General features: G+C 37.9%; 1 protein-coding gene across 1 annotated transcript in view; it reads right to left on the bottom strand.

Moving 5' to 3' along the window:
* PRG4 (proteoglycan 4) overlaps positions 1-23823 on the bottom strand; it is a 120110-nt gene that overhangs the window by 74326 nt on the left and 21961 nt on the right. Inside the window, 10 exon segments of the mRNA XM_088453904.1 lie at positions 2597-2707; positions 3487-3546; positions 3935-4003; positions 4197-4304; positions 4900-5004; positions 8874-9029; positions 15378-15488; positions 19696-19839; positions 20610-20729; positions 21972-22091. Of these exon segments, the coding sequence (XP_088310030.1) occupies positions 2597-2707; positions 3487-3546; positions 3935-4003; positions 4197-4304; positions 4900-5004; positions 8874-9029; positions 15378-15488; positions 19696-19839; positions 20610-20729; positions 21972-22091 (1104 nt within the window).

Genomic DNA, 23823 nt, shown 5'->3' with positions numbered 1-23823 from the left:
TTGTCTGTAAACATTTTATGTATTGTGTATATGATCTTGAAGTTATCTTTGTAAAGTACACAAGTTTGTACCTTAAATCTGTTTGTATGTTTAGATAACTGAGAGAGAGAAATAATGAATGAAAGGTTTGTTTATATTGATAATGCAGTATAGGGAACTGGATGATAGATTGGTATTATTTAGTGATTAGCACATAAGGCTGGGCTATTTGACATGGAGGTAAATACAATCAGGTGCATAAATATTGGGACATTGACAGAATTTTCATATTTTGGCCTCTATTCACCACCACAATGGCTTTAAAATGAAACAAACAAGATGTGCTTTAACTGCAGACTTTCAGATTTAATTTGAGGGTAATTACATCCAAATCAGGTGAACGGTGTAGGAATTACAACGGTTTCTATATGTGCCTCCCACTTTTTAAGGGGCCAAAAGTAATGGGACTATCAACTCAAAAGCTATTTCATGGACAGGTGTGGGCTATTCCCTTGTTATTTCATTATCAATTAAGCAGGTAAAAGGTCTGGAGTTGATTCTAGGTGTGACATTTGCATTTGGAATCAGTTGCTGTCGACTCTCAATATGAGATCCAAAGAGCTGTCATTATCAGTGAAGCAAGCCATCATTAGGCTGAAAAATCAAAACAAACCCATCAGAGAGATAGCAAAAACATTAGGTGTAGCAAAGTCAACTGTTTGGAACATTCTTAAAAAGAAAGAACGCACCGGAGAGCTCAGCAACACCAAAAGACCCGGAAGACCATGGAAAACAACTGTGGTGGATGACAGAAGAATTCACAACAGTTGGCCAAATCAAGAACACTCTCCAGGAGGTAGGTGTATATGTGTCAAAGTCAACAATCAAGAGAAGACTTCACAAGAGTGAATATAGAGGGTTCACCACAAGATGTAAACCATTGGTGAACCACAAAAACAGGAAGACCAGATTAGAGTTTGCCAAACAACATCTAAAAAAGCCATTACAGTTATCGAACAACATCCTATGGACAGATGAGACAAAGATCAACTTGTACCAGAGTGATGGGAAGAGAAGAGTATGGAGAAGGAAAGGAACTGCTCATGATCCAAAACATACCACCTCATCAGTGAAGCATGGTGGTGGTAGTTTCATGGTGTGGGCATGTATGGCTGCCAATGGAACTGGTTCCCTTGTATTTATTGATGATGTGACTGCTGACAAAAGCAGCAGAATTAATTCTGAAGTGTTTTGGGCAATATTATATGCTCAGTTTCAGTCAAATGCTTCAGAACTCATTGGACGGCGCTTCACAGTGCAGATGGACAATGACCCGAAGCATACTGCAAAAGCAACCAAAGGGTTTTTTAAGGCTAAAAAGTGGAATGTTATGTAATGGCCAAGTCAATAACCTGACCTGAATCCAATTGAGCAGGCATTTCACTTGATGAAGACAAAACTGAAGGGAAAATGCCCCAAGAACAAGCAGGAACTGAAGACATTTGCAGTAGAGGCCTGGCAGAGCATCACCAGGGATGAAACCCAGCATCTGGTGATGTCTATGCGTTCCAGACTTCAGGCTGCAATTGCCTGCAAAGGATTTGCAACAAAGTATTAAAAAGTGAAAGTTAGATTTAGGATTGTTTAGTTTGTCCCATTACTTTTGGCCCCTTAAAAAGTGGGAGGCACATATAGAAACCGTTGTAATTCCTACACCGTTCACCTGATTTGGATGTAATTACCCTCAGATTAATTCTGAAAGTCTGCAGTTAAAGCATATCTTGTTTGTTTCATTTCAAAGCCGTTGTGGTGGAGAATAGAGGCGAAAATATGAAAACTCTGTCAATGTCCCAATATTTATGCACCTGACTGTAGATGTGTATTACTTTGGCGGTATAGAACCAGACCAAACAAAGAAATTCCGTAACTCGCTCTTACAAATTTCTAGTTGAGATGCATTGGTATTGCAACTGGGATTCCTTGTTTATGTTTGTTGAAGTACAAGACGAATGTACTGTAAATCAAAAACCAAAGTACATTGGATATGTCACAGGTGCATATTTTCCGATGTGACAAAAATAGAAGAAAAGTGGCAAATTGCATTATATCCCAATAATAATTAGATTAATTATTAATTAAATCAAAGGTATTGTATCATGAGCATGGAGAGAGGAACACACAGTCTCCTATAACATATACCGTACTGACTACTGTTTGTCATCTATAACCAATATCCTGTTATATTCAATAAAAACTACTCTGATTTGGAATCAACATGTGGACTAACCTCTGTGCTCACATCCACACGTGCCAATAATTATGACCATGTTGACTTTAATGGTGTCAACATATCATACCCCACCCGCTAAATCTGTCTAATGATTCTGTGGCAGCAGCAACTTACGTTCTACACAAAATATTTGTGTATTGAAGAACAGTCAAATCACCCCTGAGGCGAGTGTTATGTACTTTATCTTATTTGGCATTGAGCTGTAACATTTTTATTGATTTACACAACATATTGCCTAATGCCACTTGCCAGATAATAAAATAGTATATTCGGTAAGAATAATGTAATCTTACATGCAAAAGTTGATATTTACTGTATGTCACTAACCTTTTGGGGACTTTTCTGTATCTTCTGGGTCTTCAGCACCTTCCCTTGTGTTTGGGGTTTTAGGTTTATTTGGTTTATCATCTTTCACATCAGGACGGCTTTGATTTGGATCTGAGAGTATACGTTTTATATGTTATAGGTTCTTAGAGGCAGACTAGACACAGATGTTGGCATATATATGAACTGGCTGCAAATCGTTTCTGAAACTGGTTAGTAGAAACAATATAAAATGCAAACACCATACCCAAGCCAGGTGACACGTGAGCATGCTGGTTCCCATATTCAAAACACTATTGTGCTTGAATTGATTAGTTTTATTATTTTGCCAAACCTCAAACATGTACCTCAAACTGCAAATGCACATTTCAACCACAAATTAGAATCAGGGTCAACTGGCAATTATACTGCGGATCTGATTAAGGCCATCAAACTGGTGAAATTTGATTGGGTGTTGACCAAGTTTTCGAATTTCAGAGCATCTCTAATTCACAAACCTATTTTTCCACTTACTATACTTTCCCTGTTTTATGTTCTGTTTAGGGAAGGATGCATATTATGCATAACAGATGACTATCTAATTGTAATGAGATGTATGCATACACCAGTGACGCGCAGTGAGGTAAATGGCTGGGGAGGCACTGGCTAGTATCAGAGCCAGATTTACACATACATATATGAACCAGAGAGTTCATGTGGGCATTATACACAGACGCAGCAGTATGTAGTGCAGGAAATTTGGTGTGTTTTGATCAGGGATGTGCAGAAAAGGTAGACAAGGAAGGCAGTGCCTCCCCTGCCACACACTTTTTACTCCAGGGTTTTGACTATAAAAATGATTAGAATAAGAAATGATTAGAATAATACAAAGATCTATGTTTTCACTCTCTCACCTTCTGGAGGGTTATCTAGATCTTCAGGATCATTGCCACCAGGTCGTCTCTTATTTGGATCTGCAATTATACATTTATTACATTTATTATTTGTTTCAGTTGGCTCCCAGAATTATAAACAAGGAAGATAGAAATGATTTTACAAATGTCAGTGTTATAATCTTGTTGTACTTTATGGGTTTTTTTAATTCTTTTTTTTTGTACTGTGTTTGTAATCAGATACTTGTTAAACTGGTTATATATGTACTGTATCTACAAAACGTACACTGATGTCTACTTAATCCATAATAGTCATTCATTTTTATGTATGTGTATATGTTGTTGATCTTCAGTATATCCAGCTTCCTTTGTAATTTGGGGATCCTATTATTTGTTTTAGATTGTGTTTATGGAGCTGTTTTTTAGAAGTTAATGTTAGCTTATTGCTCCTGTACTTTGATTTAAATACCTTTAATGTTTGGTTCTTTGGGTAATCTATCTTTTTCTTCACTAGGTGATCGTGGTTTTTAATTTGGTCCTGAAAAATTATTATTTTGAAATAGAGATTTATGTAAAATAGGGATTGGGTTAATACATCTTGAAGAAAATTAGAGATAGATAGATAGATAGATAGATAGATAGATAGATAGATAGATAGATAGATAGAAAGAAAAGCCCCAAAGTTGTATATGACCAATAGTTTAGGAGGACTAATATTTTGACTTTCGCACCTCCTGGAGGTGTTTCGGGATCACTGGGATCATCATCACCTTTCATTATCTATGGAGTTTTGGATTTCTTTGGTTTATTATCTTTGTGTTTAGGTTTCTGATTTGGTTTTGTAATTATATATTTGATATGTACAGTATATAATTATTACAATTTCAAACATAACTGAATATTATATTTTACTTGTTATTACAGAAACATTTATAAATCAGTCATCCAAACCTTTAGTGTTTTATTAAGTTTTTCTTTATGAATCTCTTCCTAAGCTTAACTTCTGTATGTTGCTTTGGCAAATTTGGAACCCATAATGTCATAAACAACATATAATTCATATAACCATAGCAACTATGGAAACAGATACATGACTGCAAGTCCATATACCACAGGAGGGATGATAATACAGTATATAATGTTTAGGGACAGACAAAATGTGGAAAGAAATATGAGCAAAGGGAAAAAGAGGGGTACAGAATACAACATGGGTGGATGTCACAATGAGAACAGAACTTCAGATAATGGATATAAAAGAGTTAAGTTGTGAGATACTGTCTCCACTTTCTACAGCCCAGACATTTTGCCGAGTGATAGTTTGTAAGGGTGGAATCACTTTGTGAAGATTAAATATGCAGAAAGAAATGTCCTCTAATTTTATTTTGACAGGTAATTTACTTGATGGCATAGGGACTAATTGTTTCACTTTCACACCTTCTGGAGAGGATTCAGGATCGTCAGGATCATCATCACCTTCCTTGAACTTTCTTTTGGGTTTCTTTGGCTTATTATTTTTGTCTTCTGGTCTCTGTTTTGGATCTGCAATTGTACATTTGATATGAATTTAATACTCAATTAAAATAATGATAATTTCATATATGGAGAACATTATGTTTAATACTCAATCATAATAATAATAATAATATTAATATAACATTATTTGTACATGCAAATATTAAGAATCCCCTGAACGTATGTTTGATGGACTTTAGCAGACATAGGAGCATCTGTCGTTAAATGTGAATATTTTTAAAATTTGCTGTGATAAATGGTGGTAAGAAATTATAATTATCTGGGCCAAGTCTTGATAATGAATAAATATTCCCCTGTATATTACCAATCATGAAAGTAATTACCCAATCCACTAGCATTTTTTTGTACAATTTTCTTAAAGCCTATCCCTAACTATATTGTTTTGACCAACATGGAACTTTGAATTTCCAAAACAATCTCAAATAAAATACCCAGAAGTGGAGAGTTCCCAGGTGATATGAGGACCAACAGACAGCATGCACTAGTGTTACAAAGAGGGATCGGACCGCTAGAGCACCCAAAATTTTAAAATCTATCACTATGTATCATGATTATAAAATGTTGACTGGGCAGCCATTAATCTCTATTGGTTAAGCAACATACATGAGGCTACTTCTTATATAGGAATAGCCTTGAACAAGAACGAAAGAGGAGAGAAAAAAAAAGAAAGAAAGAAGGAGAGAAAAAAAAGAAAGAAAGAAGGAAAAAAAGAAGGAAAGAAGAAAAAATAAGGAAAGAAAGAAGGAAGGAAAAAAGAAAGATAGACATTTTGGGGAGGTTAATCTAATCCAACACTTCTCTTGATCTTTTTGTAGTGAAGTAAGTAGAAAGGGCCCTTTCCACCCAAAACCTTTATGTGCTATTTACACAATGTGTAACATATAATGGGATGTAGTCAGCATCCCGGTGGTTGGGATCCCGGTGGTCATAATCCAGGCATTCGAGTCCCAACAGCAGTCAGGATCCCGGAACCAGAATCCTGACCACCAGCATCCCGACGATAAGTATTAGGGTTAGGCTGCTGGGGGGAGTGTTAGGGTTAGGCTGTGGGAAGGGAGGGTTAGGCTGTGGGTAGGGAGGGTTAGGCTGTGGGTAGGGAGGGTTAGGGTTAGGCTGAAGGGGGAAAGGTTAGGGATAAGGGGAGGGTTATGGGTTAGGATAGGGGTAGTTACATGAAGGCGTCAGGATTCTGATTGTCGGGATGCCGCTATCTGTATTTTGATTGCTGGCATCCCGACAGCCGGGATCCCATACCCAACACCATATAACTAGTACATATTAGACAAAATTACATACAACTGACATAATTCATACAACTTTCCAAATTCATACAGACATGTTTTAAATAAAAAAAACAGAAGGAAAGATACATTTGCACACATTACATGTAGGTGTAGAAGGACCCCATAATTAATATATATAATCTATATTCAAATTGGGGGTGCTGCCATCTGACAGATGTTGACAGTTACTAAGTTACTTAGAGAAAGAAAGATTTGTGTTGATGTATGGTGCACATAAGGTTATTTATTAACATAAAAGAGATACATCTTTATTAGGTATGCATTAAACAGGTTGGTGCAAATAGCACCAAATTCAGCTAAATAACAGTTAAAAATTTTAAAATAATATAAAGTGAAAATGTGATAAATCTCTGAAAATTTAAAAAATTTTTGTTTTAAATAAAATCAAAATAAATGAAACCCCGCCGTGTGTCTCAATTTGTTGATCTATTGTATCTATTGAACTGATATGCAATTAAATCAAGCCGTCATGTACTCACAATATTAGTGGGTAGATCTCTAAATAAAAGAAGGGAGGAACTCAGAAAATGGTCTTAAACCTCCAATGTACATGGATTGTAAGAGGTATAAATCTACCAGTATGAGAATCTTTTTGAATGAAAGGGGGCACCATTCTACCCAATAGTGTCACTAGTATTGATACTGTTTCCAATATATGGTCTCTTAGGTATTTAAATTAATGTAATTCACCATAACTGATCCTTGATTCACCCTTTATATATAAAAAATGCACCTAGTATATCTCACGTTTCATTGTTGTATTAATAATTCATTGAATCCATAATTCACACCAGAAAATATTAGTAGCCCACCATTAGATTAATGCATCATCACCTTATAATAATGATCATTAGTTATAACCAATGGTGCTGTATATCAGTGGGATATCGATTTTATGGTGTCTTATCTGCAGAATTATTAGGGAAACAGTATTTGATATTCATAGTCCACTAAAAGGTTAATGCACATTCACCTTATGCTAATAGTCATTGGATCTAATAGTGCAACTCATCAGTGGGATATCAATTGTGTGATATCTTATCCAATAATTGTTTTTGATGGAGCAATGTCTGCTATTATTCACTTTATATTTACTATTCAAACATTGCTTCTCCTCCCCATTTGTTTATGATGTATTACGATAATTAAATCATTCACATTTATTATCTGTTCAGTCCCACAGTTCTAATCTGTTGAGATAATTCAAAGGTTGTGAGATATCTATCTCACAACCTTTGAATAGCGACACCGATGTAGTTTGTAATGCTACTAATGTAGTCAAGGTTATACTGGCTACAATACAGAGAATTCCTATATTATCGGAAACCTCCTGTAAACAACTACCTTATACATTTAAGTTTAGGGGGCTGAACAGATTATAAATGTGAATGATTTAATTATCATACTACATCATAAATGAATGGGGAGGAGAAGCAATGTTTGAATAGTAAATATAAAGTGAATAATAGCAGACATTGCTCCCTCAACCAATTATTGGATAAGATATCACACAATCGATATTCCACGGATGAGTTGCACTATTAGATCCAATGACTATTAGCATAAGGTGAATGTGCATTAACCTATTAGTGGACTATAAATATCAAATACTGTTCCCCTAATAATTCTGCGGATAAGACACCATAAAATCGATATCCCACTGATATACGGCACCATCGGCTATAACTAATGATCATTATTATAAGGTGATGATGCATTAATCTAATGGTGGACTACTAATATTTTCTGGTGTGAATTATGGATTCAATTAATTATTAATACAACAATGAAATGTGAGATATACTAGGTGCATTTTTTATATATAAAGGGTGAATCAAGGACCAGTTATGGTGAATTACATTAATTTAAATACCTAAGAGACCATATATTGGAAACAGTATCAATACATGTGATACTATTGGATAGAAGGGTGCCCCCTTCATTCAACAGGATTCTCATACTGGTACCTTTATATCTCTTACAATCCATGTATATTGGAGGTTTAAGACCATTTTTTGAGTTCCTCCCTTTTTCTATTTAGAGTTCTACCCACTAATATTGTGAGTACATGACCGCTTGATTTAATTGCATATTGGTACAATAGATCAACAAATTGAGACACATGGCAGGGTTTCATTTATTTTGATTTTATTTAAAACAAAAAAATTAAACATTTTCACAGACATTTATCACATTTTCACTTTATATCACCTTTCAATTTTTAACTGTTATTTAGCTGAATTTGGTGCTATTTGCACCAACCTTTTGAATGCATTCCTAATAATGTATTAAATAAACCCTACTCTATAGGTTGCTCTTATGTGCCTGTTACTTTGACTTGCATCAGACACTCACATGAGATTGTGACTTTTTCCACAGTCTACTCATTCCCACAGAAATTGCCTTTCTCCTTTGCATTGGCCAATACTTTGGTAGATGGTCCCCACACAAGTGGGCCTAGATTTCTAAAGGAGGATTGACTTCAGAAGTTGCAGTACAACTTAAACCCATAATCTTTTACAAATGTTTGAAAAAATTTTTTTTTTACAAACATCTGTAAACAAAAAATACCTGTAGTATCTGGGTTGTCTGGATCTGGTTTATCATGCCCAGGCTTATTTTTCTTTTGATTTTTCCTTGACAGTTTTTTGGTTGTTTTGGTTCCCTTTACACTTGATGAAGAAGAAGATGAGGAAAAAGAGGAGGAGGACACATTCTCTTCAGACTCTGCAAATAATAGTTATAGAGTATCTTAAATGAATATTTATTGCTCTACTCCATTTTATTTGTGTGTGTGTGTGTGAATATATATTATAGCAATGTCATCCTTTTTATATTTAATCTATTTCTATGGAGCAATAGAAGGCTACTGTCGCCAGCAATATTGGACCTTAAGTGAATTGTGTGCATTTGGAAACAGCTTTCTAATTTGTCTAATTTTGTATAATTATATTTCTTTCAAAGTTAAATTTTAGATAGTGAGTTTCATTATTTGATGTTTGACATAGTATTACCTATATTGGATGCAAACATATACTTCAAGATACTGCCATGTGAAAACAATGTTGTGAATATACAGTATATATATATATATATATATATATATATATATATATATATATATACAATGTGGCATATTAATAAAGGCCATAGCAAACGGTATTCATCCGTTCGCTACAAAAATTATAGATAACTGGCAAAACCAGTCATTCAGACTAGTTGATTAGATAAAAAATGTTTGCTTTAACCAAACTCCAATCAACTGAACAATTTTAAATTTTTCATACTTCTGTATGTTAAAAAAACTAAGTACATACAGTTAAAAAAATAAATGCGGTTTGCCTCACTTTGCCCTTCCCCCCTCCCCTTCCCTCCCACTGTACATGATTATAATACTTAAAGTTTTGTACTTAGTAGTTTATGGTTCCCATAAATACAAAATCAAAAGTGGATTGTTTATTTTTTTTAGGCATTCATACAGTATATTTTGTTATATGTTATTTTTATTGTAACTACTGTTCATGCTGCTGTCTATTATATATGCTTGTCTTCCATATTTAAAAAATAAAGATAAAAAAAAAATTTAATTAAAAAATTGAACCAGTATTTGCACTTTCAGCCAACTGCTGCATACCCCCAAATCATGGGGAAAATTAATGTGGGGTCAGGGCAACAAGCACAAGTTCCAACCATCTGCACGCCAGTGGGTACAAAGGGTAGCTATGCCAGGGGCTTGGGCCTGCAAAAATGCATGTAGATTTTTCCTCCTTGTTATAACCAGCCCTGGTGCCAACAGCATGGGTATGGGGGTTGGTGAAAAAAAGGTAAAAGAAAAACATTTTGCCATTGGCATGACGTGGTTGATAAACAGGGCTGCCAAGGCAAGCGGACACTTAGAAAATAACAAGTACCAGCTTGCCCTGAAACCAGGACAAGCTGGGACCTGTAGTTCACCAAGAAAAATGTGAATAAAGACAGTACAATAGTTTTAGAAAAAAAACTTTAATAAATAATCAGACACACAGTTTACTTTTACACCTCTTTTATCAAATACTTACCTTTTCCAGTTGTACTGACGTAGTCCATGAGGTTGTGGGAAAAGGAAAAAAGAAAAAGTTATATCTGCACTCTCTGCAGTGACCGAGATAATGAAAATAGTCAGACTGGGTGTGGCTGGAACTATTTCTGTGTGCTTATCATTGCTCCTATAGTTGATATTGGTATTTCTTATGGTTTGACCTCAAGTAATTGTGAGAAAGCCACATATTAAGTACAGTCTCAAAGCTAAAGTATAGAAAATAGTGGCAGGAGATATTTTAATTATCCTCTTGACTGTACGCAGTCCAGTTGTGTTCTTTTTTGTGTGTGTGAGGGAAGGGGGCTACTTTTCTATCCAATTGGACTACTATAGAAAACTGAAATTTAGCCGTGTGGGTGTTTATTTATTAAACTGTGTTTTTTCTAAAATATACGTCCCGTATTGTTTAAATTTTTCCTTGGGGATCTACAGGTCCCAGCTGGCACTTGTGGTTCTCTAAGTGCCAGCTTGTCCTGAAAGCCATGTTTGGCAACTGCACCATTATTGGACTTGTACTTTGAAAATGGCAATAGTGTTTTCTTATCTATTTTTTTTTCACTATTATCCCAATACCCACCAGGTATCCTGTATGGACAAGAGCCCTGCTACTATTGGCACCAGGGCTTGTTATATGCAGGAGGAGGTGCTGCATGCATTTTTGCAGGCTCAAATAGCTGGCGGCTGGTTGGAATCATGGTGGGGGGGGACCCCCACACTGCGGGACTTCCTGCTAGGATTCCACCTCCCAGTGTTTGTTTTTCACCTGATTTTGGGGTAGCCAGCACTAAACTGAAACACCGCCCCCACATACACACAATTTTAAAACGGTAACAAAACAAGACCTCTCATTGCATAAATGTATTCAACTCGCACATATACGGATAATCAATATAGCCCCCACAAGGAAGAATATTTGAAAGTTTCCAGTCTTATTTATATGACTCTATGGGGCATATTCAATTGGGGGTGAGAAAAGCAAAAATCCCACACCTGCGAAGCTTTTCCTGCAGGTGCTGGGGTTTTTGCTATTCAGTTAGTTGCAGATTTTTTTTTTTTGCGCGTTGGGAGGTTTTTATTCAAGCACCTCCAGAGGAAGTGTGATTTTTTTTCTAAAATCGTTAATTTTAGGAAAAATCAGTGGGACTTGCTCTGGCACCCTGGCGGCACCCACCCTGAGGACTAATTAAGCAATTGGAAGTTTCCAATTAGCTTAATTAGTCCATAATTACTTGCCTTCTGCAGTGCTGTCTTCTGCATCTTCTTCTGCATCCAGCGTTGGAAGCCGGGTCTTCTGCAGCAGGGTGAGTATGTCAGTGTGTGTGAGTATTTGTTAGTGTTTGTAAGTATGTAAGAGTGTGTGTGTATGAGGCCCCCCAGTGAACTACATCTCCCAGCAGCTCTTGCCCCTCCCACCAGCCCCTGGAGCCTCCCAGTAGCCCCCGGGACTTCCAGCAGCCCCCTACCAGTGAGAAGATAGAGGGGAGGCCACCAGGAGCCGCGGAGACCATCGGAGACCTCCGGGCAGGTATGTGCAGATTTATTTATTTTTTCAACGTGGCGCAGGGTTTTCAGAGTTGAAAACCCAGCGACCACTTTTTTTTTATTGGATACCGATGGTATCGGGAGCGTGCATGCCCACGGTAATCCAAAATTGGGCGCAAGGTTTTTTTCTTCGCTAAACCTCATGCCCAATTGAATATGCCCCATTGGGTGGGATGCATCAACACTAAAATGCAGTTTTTGGAAGTTCGACCACATTCCCCATATGCACCAAGTTCCAAGACACAAAACTTTCCAGAGCTTGGACCCGATAGGCAATGCCATCTATAGATGACATTGTCTAATAGAAGCCTATAGGCTTCTGTCCGCATAGTTTTCTGAGAGGGATCCAATCGGTATCTCTCGCAGCTCACGCATGCGTTGTCTGATGGGAGTGTGTGCACTGCAGGACTCCCGGGTCATTAACCAGGTAGTCCTTACATCGCAAAGGTCAGCTCTTATCAGGAGAGCTGTCCTTTGCTGTAATGGTAGTACAAGCATATGGTGCTACTAAATACCGCTTTGCTTGCGATCAGTGGCAGGATGTTGATGCATCCCATCCTATAGTCAAACTGGGATCCAGAGAGAGATGGGAAAATGGAGAACACATTTTAAAGTTTTTAAAAGGGAGTCATTTTGTTTATAACCTAGTCTGAGGAATATCATGATGAACAATAAGAGTCAAGGTCCATTTAATTTTTTCAAAGATTATACAGTACATTAGTGTGTTAGTTTTCAATATATTGTCTTTACATTAAATTACAAGTAACAAGCACAACAAAAATGTGATTTGTAATTGAACAAAAATTCTGAAGTATTGTATTGCTTTTCCGATTCTCTTTGTATTATCATTTTGATGTGGCGTGTTGAGTAAAATATACAAATGTGGAAAATGACCCCATGCGCACCTTGGAACAAGCTAGTTGCCTGGGTGGGTATGTTCAAGCTTATTTTATTGTGTGCCAGGTGCAGCAGCTGGAGTGTGTCCTAACATATATTAATGTACTGGGAGGTAGGATGCCATAATGTAAGATTTATTTGCGGTAAAAAAAGAAAATGTAGCAAGACAACAATGTATACATATATTGATTAGTTCTCTGCATGCACAGAAAATCCTATTTCTGTGACAGGTATCACAGATACTTCGTTTTTCAAAGATGCTAAATCTGTGACTTGCTTAAATATTGAATATCCGTATGTGTGAGCAGTTATGAATAGTCTCCTTCCATCTGTAACAGTTCAGTGACAAACAGTGAAAAGTTTCCATTTCCTCTATGAATTAGAAATGAGTTAATAGTTCAGTTGATGAGAGATATTGAGGTATAGTTTTCGTATTTTCTGGAAATGCAGGCAAATTTCTTATGCACTACAATAGTGCTATTGTAAGTGATACAGTCTATAATAGAAGAATTAATAACTCACTTTTTGTTGGTACTTTGGGTTCCGTGCTGTGCTGCCGGCAGCTAGATGTTTCTCTTTAGGTGAGATTTTCCCTATGCAGCAGGGTTCTCCCCAGGCAGCAGGGTTCTCCCACATCTCATATTCAGCAGTGATTTGGGACACTGCTCTGTTCTTCTGCTTTTCTGCAGAAATGGCTCTACTTAAGAAGTGTTTAGTTTCCTTCCAGCTGCTTTAGTTGATTCTTGTCCTAGCAATGTTACAGTTACAGTGTGTTCTTCAGTGCTAGGTAACGTTGCTTCAATAGTGCAGATGCACTGTAGTTATTGGAGCATGTCTTTATCCTTCAACAGAGAGGGTTCTGCTAATTTCATATGTTCTTTGTGACTGTTTTTTGTCCGTTTTCAGTAGTGTCACCCTTGCATTGCATGTTTGATTTATAGTCATGTTTAAGATCATGTTAGTAGTACTGGAGCATTTCAGTCATTGGAGCAAGTCTTTAACCTACGCATTTCACCCATGGTTTTCCTGACTTTTTCAGGGATGTGGCATACTGTACATTAATGTTCTTCCAGGATTTGGGAGGCACCTATATAGGTCCCGATCTCATGAATGAGTTAATTGTGATGTTAATTGAAGACTGAGCAGTGCTAAGGTAGTTATGAGTGTGTTAAGTTAGAGTTTGATTGATGATTAAGCAGTTCCAAGACTCAACTAGTGTCAATTCACTTATTAGGCATCCTACCAGTGTCTGTGTGGAAAATACTAAACTACTGTAAGTTGATTTTTGTTTTGTGACAGAGAAAGAACAAACAGGTTAACAGTGTATAATGTACATTTCAAAATAAAGCCGTGGTCTTAAAAAAATCTTTATATGTTATGTGTTTAACACCTACAGGTATTAAAACACCGCCCCATACCCTCGCAGATCTCACTGGCTGCCTGGCTCCTGGACACACAGCCAAAGGGGAATGTGAGACAGGCTGAGAGGGAGGTAGATGGGAGAAATGGGGACAGAGATAAGAGAGAGTGAGAGATGGAGTGGAACAGAGATGATTGAAAGAGACATGCGGGAGAGGGACAGAGATGAGATTGACATACAGGAGGATAAAAAAAGATGGGACTGAGATGAGAGAGACAGAAGCGGGGGTCTAAGATGGATGTATGTAATTGATAGAGAGTCAATGAAAATACAATATAATTTAGTGTAACATGTATTACTTCTAATAGTTTTTTATATTTAGTTAAATATATATACCTATATATCTGTGTGGATCCAATGTTTGAAGACAAGGAAACTTTCCCTAGATAAAAAGTTAGTAGAGCAAAAAGTATTTTAAGGATAGCAGAAATTACAAGTCCTATTGAATGTACTGCTAGCCTAGCCATGTACTGTATGTATGTGTGTATAAGATAATATACTGTAGGATGGAAGGGTGTAGGGTATTGTTACAGTATGTAGGGTATTGCACTCTCTGGGGCTGATTCTAAGTTGCCCGCAAAGTGGCAGTACAGTATTTGTCTGCAGCCACAGAAGCCTAATTTACTACCTAATGCAGGAACCAGTGTTGACCATTGATTTTACAGCAGATGCAACCGTCAACATTAGTTTCTGTACTTGCTAGGTGCAAGAGATCTGGTAACTAGAGGCTTCCCTTCCCATAAGCATGACTCAGAATTGCACAGAGCTTTAGATATACGCCCATAAACACTGCCATGACACTCCCAATAGATGGGGGAGTTTCGTGCGCTCACATTGTTTCCACCCTGCTACGCCTAATTTCACTGAAAACCAGGACCCGCCAAGTTCTGTATGACTCAGAATAGGACGGACTTAAATTCACATCTGTGCATACGCTGCATACTAAAACTCGCCATTTGTGCCCATGTACAGAGATCCGTCTCATTCAGGATCAGCCCCTCTGTGTGCAGAGTTTATTGCCAGCCATGTGTGTAGCATTTTAGTCCCTGTTGTGTCATTTACAGCAGTTGCCAATGTTTTTTCCACTTAGATACCTGAATGTATTACCAAAGATCACCTCCTTCTGTCACTACAGTACCTTCAATTTCTTCTTCTGACTCCTCAACTGTCCCAGTTTTTTTCTTTTTGGGCGCTTTAGAATTCTTTTTTGGTGGACGCTTTTTATCCTTTGATGGTTTCTCAGTGGAATCTAACATACAATAAAAGAAAACATAGGTATCCACGAATATTGAGATTGCTAGAAAAGCATGCTTATGTCACATGTCTGCAACCATTCAGCACATAAATTGATGCAGCATCTGTGAAGACCTGTATGTAGTCTATTCACCAACAAACATAAATAGGGAATTTTTGGGAATAAGCTATTATCTAGGTTTCATTGACGATTTCATAAACATCACTCAGGCATTGCATAATTGTTTTAAAATAGCTTAATATAAATGTAAACCATTCAATGTAATGTTGACTGAACCGATTGCAATTCACTTTTAGAGATATCTTCAGTGGTTTATCCAATTGCTGAAGTTCTCACCCAAGCACACCACAAGTTATGTAATTTTTTCCCCAGAACTCTCCGATCTGCTGAAGACACTTCTGTAATAATTTATTTATTGCGGATACATATGATTACCACAATTTATTACTGGGAAATACACAACAAATATTTTCATGAAACACGTTTTGTACCATGGGTTTATTCAAATCCAGTATAATAACAGTTGCATTATATCCAATACTTTTGTACATTTTTGTAATAAAGTTCCCATACCCTATTTGTTCTTCTATAAACTAAGAAGACACTAAAGAATAATAATGATAAAGCAAAATACTTCTCTCAGTATTACTCTATTAATTGTGTGCAGTTTTTATCTGTTCTTAGAATTTTTCCACTGGTATTTGTAAACATTCCTCATACTTACTATAATAAGCATTTTTTGTGCCTAATTATGGTCTGCAAAGTAATTCTCAGACATACCAGCTCCTGCAAGTGAGATCCTTTTTATAGTCAAGAAGTCTTCTAGATCATAAATCTATTATTTATTCATATAGTGCCACCATATTGCACTGTACAAAACATAGGGGTCTATTTACTAAGCAGTGTTAGGAGACAAAGTGAAAAGTGATAAGAACTGTCATCTCACAGGCTGTGTTTGAAAAATGACAGTTGGGAGCTGATTGGCTGGCACCTTATCACTTTCTTATCACTTTTCACTCTGTCTCCTAACACTGTTTAGTACATAGACCACATATTATTCATTCACATCAGTCTGCCTCATTGGAACTTACAGTTTAAATAAACCAATATGCATTATCTTTCTTATTTTATTGGCTGGATCAATTGCTTTTTCATGCATTAGCAATGTGAGAGTAATTATAAAACATTCTCAGGGCTCATGCTTCAGTATTTCTGCTGTTGCTCAGTAATTCATCTATACACAATACTTTCCTCATGATGACTCCTCAGAGCTGGGGGTATAATTCTATACATTTATTTATATCATATAGAAAAAAACAAATGTGGAACAAAACAAATGTCTAATACTTTACTGTAGATGAACGATTCTTATGTCTATCTTGTTATCTTTATATATTTGTGGAATAGTGACACTTTCTGCTGTATCAGTATTTTGTGTTCCTAGTTGACTTTGTTTGCAAGTAAGAGGATGCTGGTGAGCATTACTATTTTATGAATGTATATATACATATACATATATATATATATATATATATATATATATATATATACACATACAGTATTAGCCGTTGATGTATTAAGGTTAAGGTATTAAGGTGCAAGTTGTAAGAACATGGACATTTTAATAGTCTGGGGAGCAAGCCTAGTGAGGTGTAAGGCATTGGCATATCTATAATGGGTGCAGGGTGTGTGGGTCCCTTGGTCGAGGGGGGCCCACACCGTACACCCTGCACCCATAAGTACATAAGTACACTTACCTCTCCAGAGTTCAGCATAGGTCAGCACAGCAGCATAGCGGAAATCACTGGGAAAATGGCATGGTGGCCATTTTCCTGGTGTTTTGCGCATCATAACAGAGAAATCCCCAGGAACATGGCACGGGCATAGACGGATTCAGGGGGGGGGGCACTAAGACATGTGCCCCCCCCGTCATTTAGGAGAATTTTGCTTGTATTCATAATGCCCTAGAGTGCAGCAACACAGTGTATAGAGGTGCGAGTATGGCAGTACCATCTGGTACGACGTAGCATTAAGAATTTGGCAGCCATTACACAGTACCACCTCCCTTCTTAGCATCATTATCCTGGAACTGCGTATCTGAGCAAGACCATGGTGCTCGGTGGCATGACAGCTCCTCCTACCCCAGAACTGCCAGAAGTACGACCCTGACCTCGTGGCATCACGTCACGCTCTCTGCCACAAAAGGGAGCCACCAACTGTGGACAAAGAGGACCATGCAGTCGGTAATACAGGAGGCTGGTAAGACAAGGGGGCAGAGGCTGGAATAACAGTGGAGGCAGGAGGCTGGTAAGATATGGGGGACAGGAGGCTGGAAAGAAATGGGGCAGAGGCTAAAATGACAAGGGGCAGGAGGTTGGAAAGACGGGGAAATATGTCAGTAAAGACAGAAGCAGGAGGCTCAAGTGACTTGGGGAAAGAGGTGACACAGGGAGCAGGAGGCTAGAGAGACATGAAGCAGGAGGCTTGAATGACACAGGGAGCTGGAGGTGAAACAGGAAGCAGGAGGCTTGCGGAAACACTGGGCAAGAGGCTGGAGAGACATAGGAGGCTGGAGGGGACATGGGACAGGAGATGACAGGGAGAAAAAGGCTGGAGATGACACAGGAAGCTGGAGGCAACATGGGGCAGGAGGTTGCAGTGACAAGGCTGGAGGGGACATGGGGCAGGAGGTGACACAGGGAGAAGAAGGCTGGAGATGACACAGGGAGCTGGAGGTAACATGGGGCAGGAGGCTGGAGTGACACAAGGCTGGAGGGGATATGGGGCAGGTGGTAAAACAGGGAGCAGGAGGTTGGAGGCGACACTGGGCTCAAATCTTGAGAAACACGGGACATATAGCTGGAAAGACACAGGGATGGATAAGACACCCCTGCCTGGGGTGTTGCTCTCTGTTCTGGTGCTTCTAGCACACTCAGATGATGTAACAAACTGTTGAGATACAAACAAGAGTGTACAAGAGGCACCAGAGCATAGAGCGACACCCCAAACAGTAAAGAGGAACTGCATTGTTTGTTACAGATGCAGGGTGCTAGAATGAACACTACCGTTCCTCTCTTAAGCCACCTTTGATGAAAAGTATTATACTAATGTAGTTCCTCCTAATTTTATTAAAGTAGAGATGAATGGTTTGGTTTTATTTAGTTATGTTCAGATCTCCAAAACGGCATCTTGATGGCTATCCGGCTCTCACTTGTTTTGGATAGCCAATAATGTGAAGCCGAACCTGCACTAATTCAGCCAAAAGAAACAATTCAAAACCGGACCACTCATCTCTACTTATAAGTAGAGATGTGCGTAAACCTCCGTGTTCTAATTTTAGTTCTAAATCATCATTGTGTTTTGGCCTTGGCAAAACCATCCTCAAGTATTTTGGTGTAGTTTCGGTTTTTCATTTCTTTAAAAAGTAATAAACACAGCTAAAATCATGTAACTTGGGCCTGTTTTTGTTCCTATAGTATTAGTCAATAACATTTATTTCCAGTCATTTCCATTGTGACCACCTCATAGCATCTGAAATCACGAGGGAAGGACTTAAATGTAGAGAGACCTGAGCTGGGACTTGGTTCAACTCAGAACCCCAAAGTTTGGGTGTGTTCGGTTTTCAGCAAAATTGTACCGCTCACCTCTACTTATAAGTACACTTTAATAATGGGGATAATGATCTAGAACAGGGGTGGACAATAAGCGGCCCTCCAACTGTTGTTGAACTACACATCCCAGCATGCCTTGCAACAGTTTTAGCATGGCCGAATAGCAAAACTGTGGCAGGACATGCTGGGATGTGTAGTTCGACAACAGCTGGGGGGCCACTTATTGCCCACCCCTAATCTAGAAACTACAACAGACTTTCTGCACCTAAATACTGTAAGCCCTTAAGTAAGCACAGGACAACAAACTTTGTGAATACTCTGTTATGCTTTTCTGACAATATATTCTAATTAGACATTTCTGATTATGTTAAACATCACCATACGGTACAATATGTGACAATCCCTTACCAACTTACCTGACCGTCTTCCCTGTAAATATATTCCTTGGTATTGCAAAAAAACTTTCAGAGTTTCAGTTTCACCAACTTTGAGATTTTGGCGCAGAGATCTAAGTCAGACTAGATATGACTCAAATCTATGCTCTTTGGGTGCAGAAACTCTGCCCCAAACATGCCCTTCTTACTAAGTACCTTCTGGTTCGTCTTCGTAAAATACTATAATCTTCCTTTTCTTCTTTCTTGGCTTTTTAGGTGATGAATTGATAGGACTCTTACTGTTCTTATTTGGGGGAGATTTTTTATGATACTGGGATGGTGCTTTTCCCTCGTAGGGATCTAGATTAAAGTGAATACACACTCATATATATTTAGAATCAACAGGCTTGAACAGAAAATTAAACCATGCTGAACTTATAGTTAATGAGATTAATAGTTTTATTTTGCCAGAAATTTTATTAAATATGAATTTTTAAAAAAGTAAGTTTCAGAAATCATTAAATCAGTTCCACCTGAAGCAGTATTCCTCTACTATTGTTAGCCAGTATAACCATGACAAATGATGCCATTATTTTAATAACCCAGAGACAGAGCTGGATTAACAACAGGGCAGCTTCGGCGGTCGCCCAGGGAACCCACCCCACACATAGCTACATCACCAGCGTTGGGACACTGTGTATATGTGAACTGGGGGCACTACAGTGTGTTTAACACATTTGTGGTGCTGGGAGTATTTACACATAATACATTTTTAACAACATTGGCCGCATATTTCATTGACAATTTTATTGGTAGGGCCCCCACAAGCCTTATTCCAGCAGTGCCCAGAGGTGAGAATACTATAGTTACATTTCTATGGAGAAAAATAATATGTAGTCACATTGAGGGGGTACCCATTAAATACACTGCCACTGGTTGTAGCAAGTACTCACTGTACTATCTCATAAGCTTATAAACAACTGACCGTTCAAATGTGTAGATAGTCAATGTTGCCTGCAAACTTAAATGATATCTAATGAGACATGTGCACTGGTTCTGGTGATATTACAATGGTGCAGCATATGTATATTACATATGGAGATCATTTAATATCATTCCAACAAAAGTACCTTCTGTATCATCTTCTGGATACATTAATGTCCTAGATCTCTTCTTTTCTGGCCTCTTAGGGCTTCTTTTTATAGTTTTTTTTACTGACGGTAATGATGAAGTACTTTCCACTGTAGGGTCTACAAGCAAATGTAGATAGAATGATCTGTTTTCACATTGTTGAATTTATATCAATGTTAATGTATTTAGTAAAAACATTATAGTGAATTTCAATTTGGAACATTGCAGTCATAAGATGAAGTTGTATGTGACCCAAAACAAGCATAAAATTGGGATCACACACTATTTAGATTTTCAAATGAATTGTGTGATCTACACTATGGGTCTGATTTTGACTCATATGCATGGACTAGCATGGAAGTTTAGCTAATAGCCCACAATACTCCCATGAAAAGGATTGTGAGTTTTCAAGATAGCTGCCCAGTTACCATCCAGAAATGCTTATTTCTCCAATATAGAGAAGTGGGCGCACACTGAGACTCCATGGGGGGACATGTGTAGGCATGGTGCAGTACATGTGTAAATTGCACAATAGCGCTACATGATTACAGCTGGGAATCAGGCCTTATATTTACATCTAGGCCCCAAATACAACATTACATAAATAAAGTACAGATATGGTTCCCAACAAAATGGCAATGACAATGTAATGCATATGAGTCATTACTGATTATTGCATGTTGTTATGGCTACAAAATTTTATTGATGCCAATTATGACAGATATAACACACAAGGAAGTAAAAATTAACACCGACTTTCTTTGAAATGAAATTGATGAATTTAGAGAAAAACAGTTGATAGTATAAATAGCAGCGCCAAGTCCTATACAAATTTTATTCTGTGCCGCAGCACAAAGCCCAGGAATGTTGAACATCAGTATAGTACGTTCCTTTATTGTTTCTGGAGGGGATGTGGTCACGCCTCACAGATTTGGGTGCATCCCCTTCAGTACCCAGGCCCTGCAGCTGACTCAGTGACCCTGCTTCTACCATGACAGAGGTAGGAACATAGTGAGATAATGCATGGATCACTTAGCAGCTTTTGGATCTTGTTGGTCTAATCACTACATGGCCCGTTGCACACGCAGAACCGCTTGTATTCTCATGTGTTTAGTAACTGTCTCATTCACTATTACGGCCCAAATGTGGCTGCCTAATAATCAGCAAAGTGCCGGAACCTATGCTATCTTCAGATGGTCTTGGACTGCCGGGTTGCGAAGAGGTATTCGATCTGAAGTCAGTGTTGCCCCAATAATATCAATGCCATTTAATGTGACAAGTACCCTGGTTCTGGTGATATTACAATGGTGCATATGTATATTACATATGGACACCATTTAATATCATCCCCCCAAAAATACCTTCTGTATCACCTTCTGGATACATTAACTTGCTATTTTTCTTATTTTCTGGCCCTCTAGGGCTTCTCTTTCTACTTTGTTTTGGTGACGACAATGATGATGGACCTCCCACTGAAGGATCTATAAGCAAATGCAGATGTAATAGTTTGTTTTTACATTGATGACATCATATCAATGTAATTGATGTTTGTAAAGATTTGTATTGAATTTCAATTGGAACATTGCAGTCATAAGATGGAAATATAACTGATCTAAGCCAGCAGTAGAATTGGCAGCACACACATCTTGGTCACTGGATCACCTATAGGAGTGAGATCTTATTGTATTGTCACCTAGGCCTCTAATGCTCCTTTTCCTGTATGGCTGTAGGCAGAAAATACATAAGTAAGGTAATGGTACAATGTACCAGCAGTGGGAAACTAGCAGCTCTTAAAGTAACAATCAGTTATCAAAAACAATGAGGAAAAAATAAATAAAAGGTTAATGGAATGTGTACTCCTGCCACAAAGGCAACCTGCACAAAGTGCAGAATTATTCCTATTAAGTTGAGTTATGACATTATCATGTACAGATCACTGAGCTCAGTGGGGTCAGGGCCCATAAATAAGAGGAGCATGGCTCTGAGTTTCAAACATAAATGTAACAAAAAAATTGCTGTGTCCTAGAATGAAATATGTCAGCCATGGAGAGAAGGGTGATATTGTGTTCCTCTATTAAATAGATCAGTAACAAATGAAAATATATTATTGGGAATAGGATTAATTGTGTCAACAAAAATGCAAAACATAGGAATCATTTTATGGGGTTGTATTTGCATAGGGAAAGGAAATTAGGACATTTCACACACATTTCTCAATTCTTGTCCAGACAGACAGTAAGAGTTGTGTCTACTAGCTACAAACATGTAGCTTGATGCAAATACCTCAGACCGAAACATAATTGTGTATATACCCTCATTTTAAGCTCATGAAGAGCAAAACAGTTGCCAAATCAGTGCCTACTGCTGAGGAATAGGAGAGCAGTCGTATACAGTATAATAAACTCATTTTGACTAAATGTTATTCAGGCGATGTGTTGAACTAAACTAGATACATATTGATGCATATGATCTTTAATATTGGACATTTATTTTTTTCATTTTGTGACTGTTATTTGTTTTGAAAGATATTCTTGTATATTCTACAGTTTAATTATTTGCTGAATGGAAAGAATCTAAATGGCAAGATATGTGCAAGGCTGCAGAGAGGAAATTCGCATGCTTCTTCATGCCATCCCCAGAGGTGTAGTGTGTAACTATGGCGCCTGGAACATGTGCATCGTATGGCACGGCACCACCCTCCAAGCGTGTAAAACAGCAGACATATCAAGCTATCCAGCACGTGGGGGGAAGTTACAAGGAAATAAAATTAAAAATTAGGGGCTGTATATATCATGCACAATTAGGATTAGGTAGATTATGTAATTTAACAAAAAATATATATTGTTTCATTTATAATACTTACTATATGCTAATCACCATAATCCTGTATGTCAACCAAGCAGGCAGATGGAGCAAACATTACATAATTTACAATCAGAATGGATAAGTGGTAAAATAATTTACATTTTAAGAAGGCTATGACTCACTAATAGATAAGCCTAGCCATATAATAGTATATCTCTTGGGATGGAGCAGAGAGGAGGCTGGTGGCCAGTGCCTTAGCCCTACAAGCTTCCGCCATCACAGCACCCCTAGCTGTCCCCTGGGGCTGAGAGTGCAGTCTAGGGGACTTGGGGTTGTGATTGTGCATACTATTATGAAACTAATGGTCTGCATTGTTATCTGGTCCTATTTCCCTTGCACTATACCATA

This window comes from Taudactylus pleione, unplaced genomic scaffold (genome assembly GCF_031769625.1).
Source record: "Taudactylus pleione unplaced genomic scaffold, aTauple2 ptg000602l, whole genome shotgun sequence".
Lineage (NCBI taxonomy): Eukaryota > Metazoa > Chordata > Amphibia > Anura > Myobatrachidae > Taudactylus > Taudactylus pleione.
This window is presented reverse-complemented; position numbering and strand designations above follow the sequence as displayed.